Below are 20,441 nucleotides of genomic sequence, written 5' to 3' on the forward strand. Positions count from 1 at the left end.
TGGAGGAGGGGAGATTTAGATTAGACATTAGGAAGAAATTCTTTAGTGTGAGAATGGTGAGACACTGGAACAGGTTGCCTGGGGAAGTTGTGGAAGCCCCATCCCTTGAAGTGTTCAAGGCCAGGTTGGATGGGGTTTTGAGCAACCTGGGCTAGTGGGAGGTGGCCCTGCTTATGACAGGGGGTTTGGATCTAGATGATCTTTAAGATTCCTTCCAGCCTAAAACATTTTATGATTCTGTGATAAAAATCCATATAAACTGGCTGTGCTCCATGCTCTGCTAAGTCAGACTTTCCCTACAGTTGCTGCCTCTGGCTGCTAAAGATTTGGTTGTGTCAGAAACAGCAGCTGAAGCCAGGGAATCCCAGGAGCCTCTTTTACCAATCAGAAAGGTAAAAGAGAAGCAAACAGTATCCTGGGAAATCAGAGACATAAGGAGTGAGGTAAGAGTTGAAGCCTAGAAGAGAAACAAAAATGGGGACAGAATTCAGGAAAGGAAGTAGAGATTAAATAGAAGAGTGAGAAGGACAGAAGTTGGGATAGAGCAGTCAGGAGCAAATAAAGTTTTTCTTGTTCTCCTCTAAAGTGGGTAATAGTGTCATCCTCATTTTACCTTGGAGGAACGGAGTCACAGAAACAGGGTTAAGACCTAAGATCACTCACTGACATTAAATGTTTGGTTCGATGCAATCCCTGGTCTGACTTTCGGGGCCATTTGGCATTTTTAATATCACATACCAGTCATAGGTCTACAACTGTCATTTGCAGCTGAGAGAGCCCTGCATTCTTGCAAATCCAGATTCAGGTGTCATTAGCTGAACACACACAGTGTGAAGATTGATGCTTGCTTGAAAATACTGATACTGTTGGCTTGCCCAAAAATCAAATAAGGACCCTGTGACATAGACAAGAGGTAAAATCTAATTCACAAGGCTCACATTCGGATTCCTTAACTATGAGATCACCCTTTCTGTTACTTCAGTCCCTGGCTGTGTCCACCAAACACCTCATGAAAGAAATGTGGTTGCAGAAATCGTGCAGACAGGAGCCTCCATCACCACAGAAATCTGACTAATGACCAGAGTACCACTGGTTCTTTGAAATGGGTGCAGCAGAGACACTTTGGAAAAAATTTGTGTGATACTGTATAGAACATAGTAACAGATTATAACAATATGTTATCAGAAGGAACTGAGTTACTGAAATGCCTATCATTGAATATTTTTTTTATTTCTTATTTTTTTTTTAGTACTCTCTTTTGCAACCTTATGTTCTTTTGATAGGAGAGGCCTGAGTTTGTAGCAGTGTTCTACAGATTCACATTCTATAGCATTAATATATAGTAAGATTTTCTGATGCTTAAACTACTGAAATGAGTATATTTTTCATTTGTCATATTTGAAAGTGCTTCTTTGGTCATAAAAAGCTATATCTGATGTTGAAAACTAGTGAAATACAGGCAGGAGAGATCTTCTGTTCAGAAAGTATCAGAGGTCATAAACTTCATTTTCAGAATGACAGAAAATGAAAAGACAAGAAGTCCAAACAGGTCTTTATTCACATAAATAAAAGTACTTGAAAAGTTTATTATGACAGAAAATTATGAGATCAAAGAAGCTGATTAAGAGATTTGGGAATTGTGGTGGTTTGTATATGAGTAATAAACTCATAACTCTGGTAACCATTCCAGAGACCACTTTTTTTTTTTTCCGCAAGCACCACACATAACACATACTAAGTTATTTATCAGGCTTCTGTTGTGGCTGCTAGAAGATTTCTGTTACAATTTTGAGCTTCGTTGACCTAGCACAATAAGGAGCACATCAATCCCTAATTGTTGCTGAGCATTAGAGGTTATTTTCTACATCATGTTCTCTGAGAAGCAATTCACCTATATATTATAGAAATTGCATCCAAGCAGTGGAAAAAAACCCTCAAGGAGATTTCTTAATTCCCAAATATGATCTGGAGAAATACAGTTCAGCAATGAATTGGACAGAATGGGCCTACTGTTATTTTTCTTTCTTACTCTGTCTGTTATGTTTTACTACTTCCTATTACAGACATAAAATACAAACAGATTAGAGACGCAGAAAGACTTACACTCTGGAGTGTAGCTTGGCTCAGCTCCTACTTACTGAATCTTGGAAATGCATGACCTCAGTGTTGTCATGTATTACTTGTATGTTCCTCAACAGTAGTAACTAAGCAAGCAAGATTCTGTGGCAAGTTGTTTCGTAGTCAGACCAGCAGTTAATAATGTTTTCCTTGTTTTCTTTCAGTGCCCCATATGTGCAGTACAGTTGAGCATCACTGCGATCACTTCTGCGTAAACACCCCTGGCTCCTATGTATGCAGATGTAAACAAGGATACATTCTGAATGCTGACCAGAAGACTTGCAGCAGTATGTTATCTTTCTTAGCTTTTCTCTTTTGTTCTTATAAACCTTTCTGAAATACATCAAGCTAATTTTTATACGTGGCTCTGTAGCTACATAAAATTGCATTAAAATTTTATTGGTGTAATAGGTTCAACAATGAAGCAACAATCAAAGAAAGAACTTTTTTATCATCTAACATGAAGTGAATCCAACTGCTTTAGTACCTTGTCTAAATCACAACCAGTACTAAGTAGTATAGAAAGGTGCAATAAGCCCCATTCTAGAGAGCTGTGAAATAACAAGTGGCCATTATGGAAAGCTCTCCCTAACTGCTGCTTGAAGCATAATGGTTTGCAACCATTTCAATAATAGTTTCAAAAGCCTTGCTTATGCTCTAGTTTCCTTCAGTTTTAGTCATTGGCTTTACAGTTTTAGTAATTGGCTTTGTAGTTTATAATAACAACCTTTATTTCACTTTAATTGTGATCTTTGTAAGCAGTATTTTGTTTGTCCTTACTTGCTTCCTAGTAATTGACAGTAGACTATATTAGATGGTCATGCCAAATGTATTTTTGTATCCACCATTATATTAAAGAAATTATGTTACACTATTTTAAAATATTTGTGGAAAATCTACTTGCTAAAAATACAGTTTCTTATCCTAAGATCGTGCCTGGGTTCAAGTGAAATTTGCCAAACTGATTTTAGTGAGAATAAAAGTTTTAGAAAATATTTTTTCAAAAAGCTGGAGGAGACAGTCATAGTGAGAGTACAAGATATGCCCCTCACAACTGATAATTTAGAATTAAGGTGAAGGATGCAGGCTCAAATCCTGTTCTTCTGTTTGAACTTGCATGTTCCACATCTCAGGAGAGGGCTGTAAATCATGTAGCTTGAGACTAGAGGATTCTTAGTCTGTCTCGCTTAGCGTTGTATTTTGACATCAATACTTAATGACCTCTGAAACAGCAAGCATATATCAGTAGCTGAGGTGACTGCAGTTTGGGGATTAGAGTCCTTACATGTGCCGTGGGACACATGGTTTTAGTCAGAGTCTCAGTGAACAGGAATGAGAGCAAAGGAATGTCTGCACTGGAGTGATTCGAGCATTCTCGCAGCTGCCTGGAAGCACCTTCAGACCCTTTGGGCTACAACAGAAAACTGCATTTGAGCTCCCCACCTCCTATGCAGTTGATCTATGGGATGAGTTATTTTAGGAATCTCTGTTTTCTAGTCCTTCTCTCTAGCATCCTTCACCAAGCACAGACATTTGTCAGATGCGTGTGTGTAAATTATAGAGGAATGTTTTGTGTTAAATGGAACAAACTTAACACTTTATTTGTGGTTTAGTTTCCTCAGGAAGATACACAAAATTTCAACCCAGTCTGGAATATTTCCTAATTACTATTTGGTTTAGAAGCCAAGCCAAGCCGAGAACATGACAAGAACAATTTTTCAGACAGCCTATTTTCTCTGCTTCCTATTTCCTATAGCTCTTCAGAAAGAGGGCAGTCAGAATCCCAAATGATGCCTCCAACTATATAACAATATGTAAATAATATTCTCTAATCTATTCTTTTCATTGTGTCCCTCATTTAAAACTTTTGTATCTTTTAAAGCTTTCTTTTAAACCCTCCTCTTATGCTATTTATTTTCTTAAAGAATTTTTAGGAGAGAATTTGCTTTCAATTTCCTAGAAATTATTTGAAATTCAAAACTACTTTTTAAATTTATTTATCTTCCATCACACATTTTGCCCATCCTCACCCCTAACATCAGTTTTGACAAATTTTTTCTGTGTGAGTCAGTTAAAAAAAGTTAAATTACAAGTACGAAAGCTATTTCTTTATTGTGCCTTCTTCATTTTCATTGTGATATTTTTTCATAGTTTTTATCAGCCAGTAGTTCAGCTTTTGAGCACTGCACTGCTTCATATTAGGGATTCATTTCCAATAGAGTTTTGGAAATGTGTGTAGTTTTTCTGCTGGTGACCCATGCACAGTACTCCTCAATATGTTTAGTTTCTACCATTATTTGAGACCCATTGCTACATTGCTTTACTTTTTTTTTTTAGCTATGACTTAGTCTTCTATTAGTTTTTCCAAATTACCTGTCACACAGGATTTACTGGACTGTGTACCTGCTTTGATCATCAGTCAGGTGATACTAGATTTCAGTTTGCTAAATATGAAAGGGAAGTGAGTCATTCCATGTGTTTGTAGCCTACTTCTAACGGACATTTTTCTACATTACCAAACTATAAACTAGTTTTTGCAATTGGCACTGGAAATCTAATACTGAGAACCATCAAACTGGCCTTAAATGTGCTAGAATGGTGCAAGGCATTGGCGAAGGAGGGAGATGGTACACTAGCAGTGTAGATAAGGTCAGACTGTTATGTCTAAAACCTCCCCAGGGAGGTAGCAGAATTCATGAGGACAGGGGACCGAGCCTGGACAAACTGGACAGCTTATTTCTGGAGGTAAGAGGAAGCGTGGTGATAGAAAACCCACAGTCTGTGACCATTTTAGTTACCTTAATTGGCTGCTGCTTGTCCACAAGCACACAGAGACAACACATTCCTCACTTGACCTCTAACTATAATAAATCTTCATAATGTTTATGTGTAGTGCAATACATTATCAGCATAAACCAGATGTATTTATCTATAGTTTGGATTTGTGAGCTCTTTCCTGAATAGTTTCCTTATATATGCATTTTAAAGCTTTCTAAATTGAACAACACAGAATAGATGAATGGTATGTATCTAAGTGACAATGTTGCTTCAGGCTGGGAAAGGGTGCAATTTCTCTTTTGAATAGATGATAGTTTCATTCTTCAATACATTTCGTGATGGCTTTTTTTCTAAAAAATATTTTTCCTTGCATTAATGGATGAAAATCTGCCATATTTGTGATTTGTTGCTTTCTACATGAAGGGAAAAAAAATAATTAAAAAGTGTCATATATCTTCCAGAACTAAATCAGGGAAAAAGAATGATTTTGTTTAACTTGAAATATTCTTGTATTTATTTCATTAAGATCTCTTCCCTTCTTCTGTTGGCAGATGTTCAGAACTTACAATAATACACAGAAAGTACAAAAGAGGAGATATAGCTGAAACGAGCTGGAAAATTATCTGTTTGTGGGTGTTTATACTGGAACAGGAGAGTTCAATGACTACTTATGGTGTTGATCATGCCACTTGAAATGAATCAGACAGCTATAAAAGAAAATTCCTATTTGCTGGGCTAGTTTCCTCAAACATGGAGGGAGGGATAACTTGCTATGGTATTTTGCATAAAACTGGAAAGCTATAAAACTCGGAAATTAAATATCCCCAAGTTTTTTTGGTGTTGTGTTTTCCTTGTTTTCCCTTTTTTTATCCTTTCCCACTTTGTCATCATTTATCAGGGAGGGGTTTGCAAAAAAAACAACCAAACAAACAAAAAAACCAACCCCGCAATTATTATTTTTTCCAAAAAAAATCCCAGAAGCCTGCTCTTCAGACTTTTAAGAGAAACTTACAGTCAAGCAACTCTACGAGTCACCATTGGCCCATCATTAGTCATTGATTTCAGCTGAAGGAAAGAGCTCCTCAGCTTTGAGTGATAGTTCCTGCTGGCATAAGACTTTCTGTGTTTGGCAGATACTGGTATGAGCTGTGTTAAAATGAGCTCTTCTCTAAGGAGCTGTTGATAGCTTTCTGAAACTTATTTTGTTTTAGTCTTCCTGTGCATTATAGAAGGTAAAAGAATTTCATATTCATGCAATTATGTTTTGTAGCTCAGGACCTCTGTGCTGTGGAGAAACATGCCTGTGAGCAGATCTGTGTGAACACACCTGGGTCTTATGTCTGTCAGTGTTATGAAGGGTATGAGCTTGATGCAAATGGGAAGGATTGTATTGGTGAGTATGAGTTTAGGAATTCATGTTTATCTTTTTGACACAAGCCAAAGAGAAATTCAATGTAAACTAATATCCAGTTTAGACACAGACAATGATGGGAAGCTCTCTCCTCCTAGATGAGTGGTAGATAAGGAAAAATAAATATGGGTTTGTTCAGCATGGAGAAAAAAAGGCTTAGGGGAGACCTCATCACCATATTCCAGTACTCAGGTGGCTACCAAGAAGGTGGAGAGTCTGTTCTTTACAAGGAGGAAAAGTCTAGGGGTAATGGGTGCAAGTTACTCTTGGGGAGATTGTGATGGGACATAAGAAGGAAATTTTTCACTATGAGAACAGTTGGACGATGGAATAATCTCCCCAGGGAAGTGATGGATTCCCCAAAACTGGACAGTTTTAAGTTTCAGCTTGACAAGGTGTTGGGCCATCGCATCTAAACCACCAAATTATCCTTGAGTCCCTTCCAATCTGGCATTCTATGATTCTAGTTAACCATTCCTTTCTGTGGAGTATTTATTATCAAATGGCAGGATCAGAAGAAGGATCTTGATCTACACATATATGAGAGACCAATGAGTGCAATGACAATTTTGCAACAAGCAGTCACTTCATTAAGGCTAGTCTCTCTTGTTGCTGGGCATGCTGTTCTGTCTTTCCTGGCACTAGTGCTAGACTGTTTCTGTACTGCTGCAGCTGCTGGGCTTGGAATCTGTTCTGCTGGCAGTGGTTTGGCTGCTGACACCTCTGCAGTCCTGGCACCGCTGCCTTTTTTTGGCTGCTTTCTAGGTTCTTCTAAGTCTTCTATGAGGCTGCTCTACTCTTTCCCCATGTTCTTTTTCATCCTCCTTATCCCTTTACTTATTCTGTCACCTTTCCTTCCTGCCCTTTTCTTCTATCCTTCTAATTAATGTACTTCATTCTCCTAAGCCTGAATAACCCATGTAAACATGGTAGGGGTAAAATGATACAAGAGAAAGGTGACCCATGCTGTCCACAGTTGAGAGAGGGCAATGTAGTCACCCAGAGTGCAGCACTGGTAACTGGAAGTGAAAGATGGCTCTCATCACTTACCAACTGATTCCAAGCCAGAAAATCAGGAAGAAAGAAATACAGGGAGATGACAACTGAATTAACTGCCTGCTCACTAAAAAGGTCATTATTGATCCTTTCAAAAAGTTTCTTATTGAAATAGGCATGGGCTAACATTAAAACCAGTGAGATCTCAAAGTGTTCACATTCTAGTTTGTATCTCATGACTCAGTACAGAAATATGAAAATAATAAAACTTAAAAAAAATAGGAAACTATTATTCTGATTTGCTTTTGTATAAACTGTGTACATTCTCTGCATACCAACTAAAGGATTACAGTAATTCAATATAAGAAATACAGATTTATAATTTTTCTCAGTCTTTTCAGGAATATTTAACTCTCTGGACAACTTACCTACTTGCTGACTGGAATGCTGTTGATAAGTTTCTGTTTTAAGCAAGTACCACCAAAGGCTAAAAGTGAAATTAATTTGTAGGTCAGTTACCCATGGCAGTCTGCAAGGCTAAGCCTGTCTGGAATTAGGACAATTTGTATACAAAAATTGTTGAAAAAAGGGAATAATACTTATTCTCTTGACAGTTGCTTTTGGAGATGTTCTCACTTACAAACTGTGTTAGTGGAAAGGCATTATTCAAATTGATATGCTCTTTATTCTTACAAGCCAACAGACATGTTTCTGTAAGTAAGAAGCTCCAAGAATTGCTATAAATGGAGAAAAGCAAGCCTGGAAAAAATAGTTATTTATTTTGTTGGATTTTATTTCCTTTCTGTCCAGAGCAAATTAGCAGCTGCATAGCCATGAGAAGGCACAGTTCTCCCTCAAGAGAGTGTTGTCTGAAGGTGCTTAGGGTCATAGTTGCTCAAATGTTGATAATAAAGCATTCTAAGACCTCATTAGTTGTCTCTCAAACAACAAAGCTGGGAGGAGCTGAAAGGGCTGGGAGGAATGTCCTTTGAGGAGCTACTGAGGACTTTGGGTTTCTCTAGTTTGGAGAAAAAGGAGGCTGAGGGACAACCTCAGCTTCCTGAGGAAGGGATGTGGAGAGGGAAGTGCTGAGTTCTTCCCCCTGGTGTCCAGTGATAGGACACGGTGGGGTGGTTCACAGCTGCACTAGAGGAGATTCTGACTGGACATGAGGAAGCATCTCCATACTGAGAGAGCAGTCAAACACTGGAACAGGATTCCTAGGGAGGTGGTCAATGCCCCGAACCTGTCAGGGTTTAAGAGGCATTTGGACAGTGTCCTTAAGAACATGCTTTAACTTTTGGTCAGCCATGAATTGGTCAGGCAGTTGGACCAGGTGATCACTGTAGGTCGCTTCCAACTGGAACTATTACATTACATTACATTACAATAAGTTCTCAATTGTATAATAACTAGACAGGCAGGTATTGTGGTAGAAATGCATTTCATTAGGGTTTAAATGCAGAGGAGGAGGTGACTTTATGGAATGATCCATAAGGCTGGGGCTGTTTCCCAGGCATGATGCTGGAAAGAAAAAAAAAATAGATAGAAAAAAATATATATACTTATGGTCTACTTATTTCTTAATGTGTGTTTGCATGTGGTTAGAATTAATTTAAGGAGAAAACTGACTAATTATATGATACATTATATCCTTGAAATATATGTTTGGTAACTGTTTTTATATGAAGCTATTCAGTCTGGAAGCAGGCAGGCTCTTGCCAGGAAAATAGTCTCACGTGGTAGCCAGTAAGCAGTCTAATTTGACTTGATTCAACACAAATATTCTGAAGGATTAAAAGAAGCTCTTTCAAAGTGACAAAATTGATTATCCACTTTCCTGACTTGATGACCTTGACTAAATATCTGAGCACACCTGAGTACACTCATTATTTGCAAAGGCGGCGCTATTAAAGAAGGTACTGATTTCATGAAGACAAATTACTACCTCTTAAAGCAATTGGGAGGCCCAGCAGTATAAGGTAACAAAAAAAGTACAGCTGACAAAGGAGGGGAACCTGTCTTGTTATATGTCTGTGTGAAGCTGAGCACATTGCTCTCTTCTGCAGAAGGAATCAGGTAAACTTGCCTGATGTGGGCCTGGCAGCTCTTTGGGAACAGAACACCTGCTCTGTAACCTGTGTTTAATTTCTTCTAAGCCTTTCTTTGTGAAGAAACAGCTTAACCTGCAAAGAAATTTAAAAAATGGGTGCAAACTGGAGCACAGGAGGTTCCACGTAAACATGAGAAAAAACCTCTTTACTATCAGAGTGACAGGGCCCTGGGACACGCTGCCCAGAGAGGTTGTGGAGTCTCCGCTTCTGGAGACATTCAAAACCCTCCTGGACACTTTCCCATGTGATGTCTCTAGGTGATCCTGCTCTGGCAGGGAGGTTGGACTAGATGATCTTTCAAGGTCTCTTCCAACCCCTGTGATTCTGTGAAAATTAAAAATTAACTTCTTTAGCACTTTTGAATGGGCTTGACTGAGTAAACTCTTAAGGATTACCTTATCATTCTTTGACAATCTGTCTTGTAAACATGGATTTTTGTAATAAATGACTGGACTTATGAAATAAGTGACTGGACTAGCTATGACATTTTATTTCTCTCATAGAAAAGGTGTTACATAAGCAAAATATCAGTGGTTAATATTAGCCTTAAGCTCTCAGGCTTCATAGCTGCAGCTGCTTTGTACAGGATGAATCTGGAGCACATTAGAGGGAACGAGCATACCTGAACAGTCCTCACAGTAGAAGATATTGCCACAGGGTTCCTATATTCTCAGGCTACAGGAACAGCTCTTTAGAATCTGGGAGGGAAATAAGAAAAAGAGCAATTCCTGGACTGGGACTGTAGAGACAGAAGACAGAACTAAATCAAACAAACCTTGCTACACCCTGGTCTACAGTGCAAACGTATGTACAGCGTTACTGAGACATGGTTTCCAGGTCTGAGAAAACATGTTGAGAAGGCTCCTGACAATCTGAGAGTTGATAAATGTTCAAAGGGTAGGAGAAATGATCCAGGACTCATATCAAATCTGATTGATCCAAATTGGTATTGAAAGTGCACTACTTTTTGCAGAAAGGTTCTTCAGAACAGAAATAATGTAATATTTTTGGTTGTTCCGTGCTTTTGGTTGGTTTTTGTTTGGTTTGGTTTGTTTTCTATACCTACTCTGTGTAACTAGTACCATAATATTGATGCATAGTAGTTCTAACTGTGTTTTTCTAATTGTGCATGTTGGTCTTGTTCTCTTTCAGTTGTGGACTACTGTGCTTTGGATAACCAAGGTTGCCAACATGAATGTGTTAACACTGAGGACTCCTATTACTGTACATGTCACCCAGGGTTCATTTTAAACCCAGACAAAAGAACTTGCAGAAGTAAGTTGTGATAAGATTTAATTATGAACAGTTTGTACTTCTGTTTTCCAGTTCTCAGCAGTAATACACCCACTGGTCCTGGGAACACTGAATCAGGTATAGAAAATCTTGGAGTGCCCTGGAAGCCAAAGGTCTTGAGAGCAATGCAAGTTGTTTTGGGGGGGTAGCTTGGTTATTTGCAGTAGGCTTTAAGGGTAGGGTGCAGAACTTGGTAGTTCTTTGCTGAACTTGATAAGACATGTTCTGGTCCAGTCATCAAGTTTATCAAGTTCCTCTGCATGCAAATTCTGCCGTTCGCTTTCAGTTACTGTCCCTAATTTAGTGCCACCCAGAGATTTGCTGAGGGTGCACTTTGTGTCATCATCTATGTCACTGATGAATATATGTTTAGCAATGTGACCCCAGTACTGTCCCCTGTGGTACTGTGGTCATTATCAGCAACCACCCAGATGTGAAGCCATTGATCACTATCCTTTGAGGCTGACGGCCTGGCAAATTTTCACTGCACCTGAAAGTTCCTACTTCCAGCCTATACTTTCTCAGCTTCCAAATGAGAATGCCATGGGAGGCAGCATCAAGAGCTTTGCTGGTGCCAGTGTTATTACAACCATCAATCTTCCCTTGTCCACAAATGCATCAGTGAGGGTCAATAGGCCGGTCAGGCAAGGTTTGCCCTGGGTAAATCCAAGCTGACTATTCCTGATAACCTTCTTGTCCTTCATATATTTAGAAATTTGATTCTGAGAGGATATGCCCAGTGATCCTGGGACTGAAATTATGTGGATTGGTCTATAGATCCCTGGGTTAAGGCATTTATCAGTTATCAGGGACCTCTCTCAGTCCCTGTGAATTTTTATTCATGACAGACAGTGGTCCCATGGGTCTGCATATATCCAGTTTCTCTAAGTAGTCTCTATCTGATGTTGCCAGGCCCTCTCCTTCTCAAACTGTGCTGATACACATGGAAATCTGGGACCAGGATTAAAAAGGGCATAATATTTTTTTGGCCACTTCTGTATTTTTCATCACTAGGTTGTTTGCCCAGCCAAAAGATCCACATTTTCTGTGACTTTCTTTTTGCTACCAGCTGATTTGTAGACTTATTACCCCTAGTGTACCTCAGTAGTAATAGGTCCAGCTGCGCTTTGGTTTAGTCCCAAAATACCTAAGCAATGCTTTTATATTCCTCTTTTTTTCTTGGTCCTTCTTTCTCCCTATACTGTTTTCCCTTCTTGTGTTTTAGTTCACTGAGAAGCTCTTTGATCTTCTAAGCAGATTTTCCAGTATGATGGGATAATTTGTTCCTGAGCTCTTAGCAAGTTTTCTTTAAAAACTATCTAGCCCTCCTGGGCATCGTTTCTCTTCTTGGCCCTTTCCCAAGGGATTCTTCCTAGCAAGTCCCTGAATAAGCTGAAATTTGAGCTTGTAAAATATGGAGTCACAATGATGCAGTTTCCCCTTACAGCCTTCTGGATTGTGAACTCAATCATCTCATGGTCATAGGAGCAAGTCAAGAAAAACATCACCCCTCAGGAATTGGTGCAAGGGAACCATTACCAAGTCTGTGCAGAAACCTCCTGAGTTGCCTGCACAGTGTTGTCTTACCCTCCCAGTAGGTGTTTTGGATGGTTGAAATTTCCAACATGACAAAAGTCTATGAGTTGGAGACTTCTGCTATCTGTTTGTAGAAAGCTCTTGGTCAGGTGGGGTAACAGACTCCACCACCACATTCCTAGTGGAATTTCCCCTCTGATCTTGATCAGAAAATCTGACCAGCCACATCTATGGTTTCACGTTGCATTTCTGTGGAATGGAGGAGATCTTTAACATATAACACAAAAGTACACTGCTCCACAAGGGAATGCAGCCTGGTAGCCAAGGATGGCTACAAGACTTTGGTCACACAGTACCCAAAGAAGAAGAACAAAACACGTCCTATGATAGTAACCTGGCTCAGTGATCACCTGACAAGTCCATAGGGTCAAGAGAGGTCTAAGGTAAATTCAGGAAATCAAGTCAGCCAATCAGCAGGTCAGCATCAGCAAAACACAAGGCTAGGCACAGGTGTTCCCATAACATAGCTCAGGCAAGAACCAAAGATGAGAGCCTGACATTAAATGCAGCTCCCAAGCCAGGGGGCAGAGGCCACAGACAAGGCTTCTCACTGCTCTGTGCATCTCTGCCATGTTAACTGCATTCTGTTTTGTTGTAAATACTTTAAATTAGTTTAAAATTAAGAGAGAAAATTCCATCAGGTTGCAATTAGAAAAGAATCAAAGTTATTGGACATGGTCAGCAATGCAGATTGATTCAGAAGGAGTAACCAGGGAGGAATAAGTGAATACTATGGCAAGTAACTCTCTTTTAAGATATATGCCCTGAATCTAATAATAAATAAAATGTACTAAGCCACTTTTCCTTCATAAGCATGAATGAAAGAACTGTCTGGCTCTTAATGCTGCGAAAGTCAAGGCAGCATGAGAGCTCTCCAGAGCAGAAGTGTCCCCTAGCTCCCATACATTATGAATCACGCTGGCTTTGAGTCAGCATAAACAACATGAGCAAATAGCTTCAGACCACTGAATTGAAAATGTTTGTACATTTTAAACCTTGAATGTAAATCTCTGTGTATTTGGCTTATGCACTGAACCTCAGGGACGATGGCCAACTAGTCAGGACTCACACCCGTGCCAGACCAGCTCTCTGCATCAGCAAGCAGGCCTGGGCCTGAGGCGCCAGCTGCTGAGGTCTCCTGATAATCTCAGAATCCTGGCTTTCCTTTAAAAAATAGAAAGTAAGCTTTTATGCTCATGGCTGCAAAGAAAAGCTTGAAAATGTAAATGTTATCAGTGCTGTCATGCATATCTGACAAATGTTTTATCTGGGAATTACTCCAAACTTCTTAGAATGAAGTAGAAGGAACGTGGCTCATGAAGGCAACCCTGCTGACACCAGCAGGGTACTCTAATGTGTGGCCGGGAGAGAACAGCAAATTCAAGTATCAGCAAGGCAGGCAGAGGTCATCCCTAGCTCCTAAGTTAACTATTATGGAGACTTTTGCCACTCTTGCTGGTCCCCTCAAGAGGACAAATGGTAGTTTCTGCTTGTACTTCGGAGCACTGAGCCTCAACTGTTCTTCTTTAGGAAAAGCCCCTGTTTGAGTTGTGGGTGGATTCACATGAGCTGTACCTGGCAGGGGCCTTCTGTTAGCATCCTTCTTCTGGGCTGTGAAATCTGTTTTTAGTGTTCCAAACATAATAGCCTCAAAGTTTCAACAAAGATAATAATACACATTTTTCATCTCTTGTGGTCTTCTTCAGAATCAGTAACCCAGGAAAAGTCTGTCCTGCACACTTGTGTTAGCAAGGATTTGAGCAGGTAAATGCAACACAGCACTGAGTAGGTCCAGAAGGCATACAGCTGTCTTCCTCTGGTGCACACACATGTTTTCTGTCTCTTCAGTGTACTCTTGAACAAACCACATTTTCTAATTTATTTATTTATTTTTAGTAAACAGATAAGATATCCTTGTGTTATTTATATGTGTATGTGCATATGCTGTGATAAAAAGCTTTAGTAAAGGAAATGTTCTATAAATATATGAAGTAGAGTTCATAAATGATAAAATAATCCTCTCAGGTTTTCTTAGAAAGTCACATTCCTCTTTGTTCTGAAAATATAGTTTGTTTTTTATTTCTAAGGGCTTTATTAAATATATAAAGGCCCAATTGCATTAGCCTGCTACACATACAAAGAGAGAACAGTTCCTGCCTCAGGAAGCCAGTTACCTCTGGGAATAGTAATTAACCTCTGTCAGTTTTCAGGTTGTGTAATGAGGTGTTCAAAAGTGCCTGGATGTCTTTAAAACTGTGACTTACTGGATTTGTGACCTGTTTATCTATTGTTTGCATAGCTGAGGGGTTAAAAGCATGCTTGACTAGTATAAATTAATTAACTACACTGATATAAAACTAAGTGATGGTCAGTCACTATCAGGTTCTTTGACTTTATCAATAGTAGAAAACACTATGCAGTAAATATCCTGGTTCTTACTGCACAACTACTTTTCTTTTTAAGGTACTTCAGAGACAGCTGATGCTTGTGTATAGAGTTTGCTCATCTTCCCTTTCATGAGCATTTTAAATGGAAAACTTACATAGCAAACACCCAGAGCTGTTAAAACATCAATAATCCTGATGACCTGATTGTCCTGCTTTGATGTAATGCACAACATTCAAAAGCATCATTGTGCATTTATTACAGATTGTAGCTAACTTGCTCTGAGTAAAATAAAGAGGCAATTTTAATGAGGACTTAGCTGCAAAATGTGAAAAGTATTTAAGATTCTGACTTCTCTACTGCTTGAAGTACACATTCCTAAAGAATTTGTTCAAGTAAACATATCAGGTATACCTAAATAAAGCAGAAATTTGGGGAAAAAAACAACAACATTTTATTTTCATAGTTTGAAACAGTACAGTAAAAAGTCAGAATGGTGCCTATAAAAAAAAAAAAAAAGCTAAAGAAAAGAAAACAAAGTAATGGATTTTTACATACCTTATTTCTGAAGAATTATATTTCTCAATGTCACAATTTTTTCCCCTTTAGGACCAGACTATTGTGCCCTTCTGGACCACGGCTGTGAACAGGAATGTATTAATACAGATGATTCCTATTTTTGTCGATGCCAAGAAGGGTTTACACTTAATCCAGATAAGAAAACATGTGAAAGTGAGTAATCATTTGAACATAATAAAGTTCATCTGCTTTTAGTTCTTAAAACTGCTGTGGATGGTTTCCCTTCTGAAAGTATAAGTTTTCTCTATAATTAAGGTTGCTTTAGAAACTTGAATTTTAACCGAGCCAGTCATGCTGGAAAAATATACTATTTGCTGTTTTGTAGACTGGATTGTATTATAGATGTTTCCTGAAGAGATTTATGGAAAGCTGAGGAGTAATATAGGAACCAGAGTGGCTCAAAACCAATACATTCATTACTTATTTGAAACTTTCTGACCTTGTCATATAGTGACACAGCTTTAAAAAAACCCACCACATCTTCCTCTGCCAGATTGGTTTAGACAAAGACTGATGTATTTTATTAACTTGGGAAAGTACTGGATAGGTAACGTAGCTGTTAAAATCAACTGAAAGTCACACACAAAACCCTACAGTTTCCTACAAAATCTGTAGAAACAGCCTCAGCAATGTCAAGGTTGAAACCATTCACACATACTATTTATTTTAAACAGATTTCTGTGTTACAGCTGGGGCCTGGAATCACAGCAGATTTTCAGTGTAATGTTGTTAAAATTTAAGGAGAATATATTCAGCAAAATGAACTTGCCTGATCTGGCGGCTTGAGGGCAAGAATTGTACTTCTGGTATTATATGAATAAGAAGCTTGCCTGGAGCAACATAATTATATTTCTAGACCCTCATAAAATTTATCTGGTTTTGGAACTGTGTTTCTTTCAATCTTAAAGATGTATTCTCATGAAGCATCTTTGTCTACACAGTGCCATTTTTACAGCAAGCCATGCTATTCTGTTTTTTATTATCCATATAGTATTTTAATACATTCAGGTTTTTATTGATTGGCTATGCCTTGATGAGCATTGTGTAGAATATTAAAGGCAAATTGTAATTCCTATTTGGGGTATTTTTCCTTAACCTTAGGGGGCTTTAGATGTGGCTTTAAACCTGGTGACATTTCCAGGATTAAGCTCCTATTCCAAATCTTGTTATAACAAGGCTCATGTTAGATAAGCTTGTAAAGTAAGGCAGAACATTTGCATATATGCCCTCTTTATAAATTAGGGAGGGTGCATGACTGTTGATTAGCACCAGCTATACCTTCTTCACCATGATGCATGACTTCTGATGACTACAGGAGCAGGTCTATGGGAGTCAAAGCAAAGTCTTGTGTAGCCAAGGATTTGCAATCCCTTCTTAGATCTTCAGCTCACTGTCAGCTTTAACAGGTGTAGAAAGCACAGAATCCAGTATGAGTTAAGAGGTTTTCTAAGCTGTTTTACTTCAGGAACCTTCCTGGCTGCCTTGAATTCATCACTGTTTTTCGCTCCACAGAAGTAAACTTCTGTGCTTTAGGTCAGCATGACTGTGAACATGAATGTGTTAACATGGAAAGTCATCTATGTGCACATGTCACCCTGGATACGCCCAGTGACATGATGGCAATACGTGCAGAAATGAGTGTGTCTCATGAACTGCAGCAACTAGTTACATGCAGTGGGGTGTGGTGTGAACAGAATGAGGAAACACTTCCAGGTCCCTTTTGAGATCTTTCTGAGCTATGCAAAATGATGTTACTGTAAAGTCCACCATGAGCCAGGCCTAGTGAAGTAATGCTGCAGTGAGATCCCTGATCCAGTAGAGAACTAAAGCATCATGTTCTCCAGTCCAAATAACTGGGAAAATGTGTTCAGCCAAGGTGTCTAACTCAAAGGCAGTGCTTACTGTTGAACTTTTGTATCATCAGATGGAACTACACAGGCAGTGGAAACGGGGACAGGTATCATGGGAAGAGTATAGGGATGTTGCCCAGTTGTGTAGGGATGAGGTCAGGAAGGCCAAAGTGCAGCTGGAGCTGAACTTGCCAAGGGATGTAAAGAAAAACAAGAAGGGCTTCTATAGGTACATAAACCAGAAAAGGCAGGTTTAAGGAAGTGTAACCCCACGATGAGCAACAGTGGTGAACTAGTAGCAACAAACGAGGAGAAGGAGGAGGTTCTCAACAACTTTTTTGCCTCAGTCTTCACTGTCAGCCCCTCTCCTCATGTCTCTCAAGTTGATGGCCTGCAGGATGGAGACCAGGGAGATTAGATTTGGGTTGGACATAAGAAAAAAGTTCTTTAATACAAGGGTGGTGGATCACTTGAACATGTTGCCTAGAGAGGTGGTACTGGCCCCGTCCCTGGAGACGTTGAAGATCAGGCTTAATGGGGCTCTGAGCAATCTAGCTGGAGATGTCCCTGCTTATTGTAGGTCCTTTCCAACCCAAGGCATTCTATGATTCTATCTATATGGGCAGGACAAGACATACTGATGTATGCTGATATGTAGAGATATGTTGAGATCTCCTCCTTCTATAAGACTACATTTTCAGTGATCTGTTTGATAAAATCTCCCCTTTTAATAAGAGTGTTATTAAACAAAGGATCAGTATTGCACCAGAAAAACCCAACAACATGGCCCACTTGATCTCACCCAGTTTTCAGAAGATACTTGCAAAGAATAATTTTGCACATCAACTAAAATATTGGCAGCATTTTTTCCTGATGTACTTAAGACGTATTGTTCCAACAGAACACTCAGTTGCTGAAATTTTAAAACGTTTATATGCCAGGGAGTAATTATTTTTAAATGAACAGTTCGTGACAAAGCTATATGTAAAGAAACTTGGATGTTCAGAACTTTTTAACAATTATGGTTTTAGGCTATTGTAAGTTGAATATCTAAAAATTAATATCCCAAGACACTAATTGTTTTTTAAAATACTGAACCTTCCCTTGTCCTTTCCCCTTCTTACATTTTTTTACACGTGTAATGAAGGACACATGATGACCAAGTTTACATTTATACTAATTTCTAAAGCCTGGTAACCAGCAGCTTTGTGATTACTCCACTCTTGGAAAGAGTGTGTTAAAAGATTCTGCGTGAGAAACCCAAGTATTTAAATTTTAAAATTAATGTTAGTGTGTGTGTTTGTATTGTAAAAGGCAGTGCCAAACAGATGTAATTCTTCACAGAGAATACTGGGGGGGGGGGCGTGGGGTATTTTCTTTTTTTTCCACATTTTTTGTGTGCTCTGAGAAGTTACACAAGCCTCTTCATAATGATGTAAACTCTTGGAAAAATTAGAATGTTCCAGCTGGAACTTGCTTTAGCTAGTAAAAACTGACACCTCAGCTTCATTTGTTCAAGCCAATATTATCTCTGTCTATGTGTAAGGGTAAATCTGGATCAATTACTGCAAACTCGTTGCTTAGTTAAATAAACTAATAAAAGCAATATTTAGAACAAAGTAATTTTACATTAAGTACAGAAATTTTAAAAAATGTAAACAAATAGCTTCAGACACGCCTGTTCACATCTGTAAATGATTTGCAAATAGAGACATAAAAGACTGTGTTTGTGTCTGAGGGAACTCCACTACTTTTGATCAAGTTAAGCTAAAGTGATTTGGGCCAATTTAACTAAAAATAGCCATTAGCAACTTGGCAATAAAATATTATGAGGAAGTTCAGTATAAAGTTTTTTTCCTAAAATGTGCTTTTTCTGTACTTACAGAGTCAGCAGGTTACACAGTACACCTGCAAGCACACGTATCTCACACTACTGCTTTGCTGTCCATACTATGAGACAGTATCATTTTTAAACCAAATTCACACCTCTCTCTCCCTTCCCTCACCCTTCATCTTTCACACAAGCAGTTGCTTACAAGACTAAAAAATATTCCCTTTTATTTTACTTGGAATAGGAATAGGAAAATCAAAGAAAAGGATCACATTAAGACACTCTCACACTCACAGTTTGTATCTGTCCCCCACTAGGCTTTAACTGCTTGAACCTGTTGGCAGGTACAAGTTTTAATTTGGTGATTTCTCATCCTGTTGAAAAAGAATGTACTGTTTATGAAATAAACCGAAAGCCATAATTTCTATTTCAAGAGTTACTGATAGTCATGCTTTCTCTCTGAGAAATTTTATGGTGAACAACAGAGAGACTCTTGCTTTTCAAGAAGGAAAGCATGAATCTGTGGTAAAACCAAGTGGGGGTTAAAGGTTCTCCCTTCACTCCACTTTGCGTTAGTTTCCTTTTGTGATTTTTGGCAAGGGAAGATCTACACTTTATCAAGATTGTCATCTGCCAAGTGGGGTTGTTGTATTCATTTCACTTAGGTGTTGTTAATTAACTCAGATTATTCAAATAGAGTAGAAAATGAGCGTAAATAAAAGGCTGTACTGATCTTTTCTACTGGCTTTGCAAATGCATTGTTTACTAAGTGTAGGGGTATAATGTATGGATCCAAGGTTCCAGTGTGATTTCTTCAATTATTAACACAAATCAACAGGAGTGGATCACTGTGCTGAAAGCAATCATGGCTGCGAGCAACTGTGCCTAAATACTGGTGACTCCTACATCTGTCAGTGCTCTGAAGGGTTTGTCATCAATGAGGACCTGAAAACCTGCACACGTAAGTCTTCTGAGAAGCTCTGTGATCTCTGCTCACCTGGGAAAGGTTTGTGTTTTCATACAGGGAAGAGGACACACCTTCAATTTATTCTTACAGTCTGCATTTTGATAATTTTTTTAAAATTATTTGAAAGCAGAAAAAAAGCAGGAAAAGGATTTACAAGAGGATACTTGTCAAGATAACTAAACCCTCACATATTCAGAAAAGGTTTGGAAGATCTGTTCATCCCCAGCTATTGAGGACAGTTTTTTAGTCACATGAGTATTGTGTCTGACTGACCCGTCATCTTGACAGCAGTGTCCTCCAGGCAAACTGTGTCCCTCACCAGGGGCAGGAGGAGATGAGAGAGTCCCACACTGAGATTTACATTTTGCTTGTGAACCTTTAATAAGCGAACAAGAATTGTCTTGACAGCACTCTGCCCTTTATAAATCTAATGATCATTGAGAATCACTGCAGTTTCACAAATTGCCTCCTTCACTGGAAAAATAATCACAGAATCATAGAATAGTTAAGGTTGGAAGGGACC

The 20,441-nt window shown here is 38.8% G+C and overlaps 1 protein-coding gene across 8 annotated transcripts in view; it reads left to right on the plus strand.

The window, feature by feature from the left end:
* Positions 1–20,441, plus strand: part of MATN2 (matrilin 2) — a 72,748-nt gene that overhangs the window by 26,657 nt on the left and 25,650 nt on the right. For all 8 annotated transcript variants that reach the window (XM_051610152.1, XM_051610153.1, XM_051610156.1 and 5 more), the window contains exons 4-8: positions 2,283–2,405; positions 6,167–6,289; positions 10,570–10,692; positions 15,301–15,423; positions 19,790–19,912. In XM_051610152.1, coding sequence (XP_051466112.1) covers positions 2,283–2,405; positions 6,167–6,289; positions 10,570–10,692; positions 15,301–15,423; positions 19,790–19,912 — 615 coding nt within the window. The remainder of the gene's footprint in view (positions 1–2,282; positions 2,406–6,166; positions 6,290–10,569; positions 10,693–15,300; positions 15,424–19,789; positions 19,913–20,441) is intronic.

The sequence above is a fragment of the Apus apus genome, chromosome 2, assembly GCF_020740795.1.
Source record: "Apus apus isolate bApuApu2 chromosome 2, bApuApu2.pri.cur, whole genome shotgun sequence".
NCBI lineage: Eukaryota > Metazoa > Chordata > Aves > Apodiformes > Apodidae > Apus > Apus apus.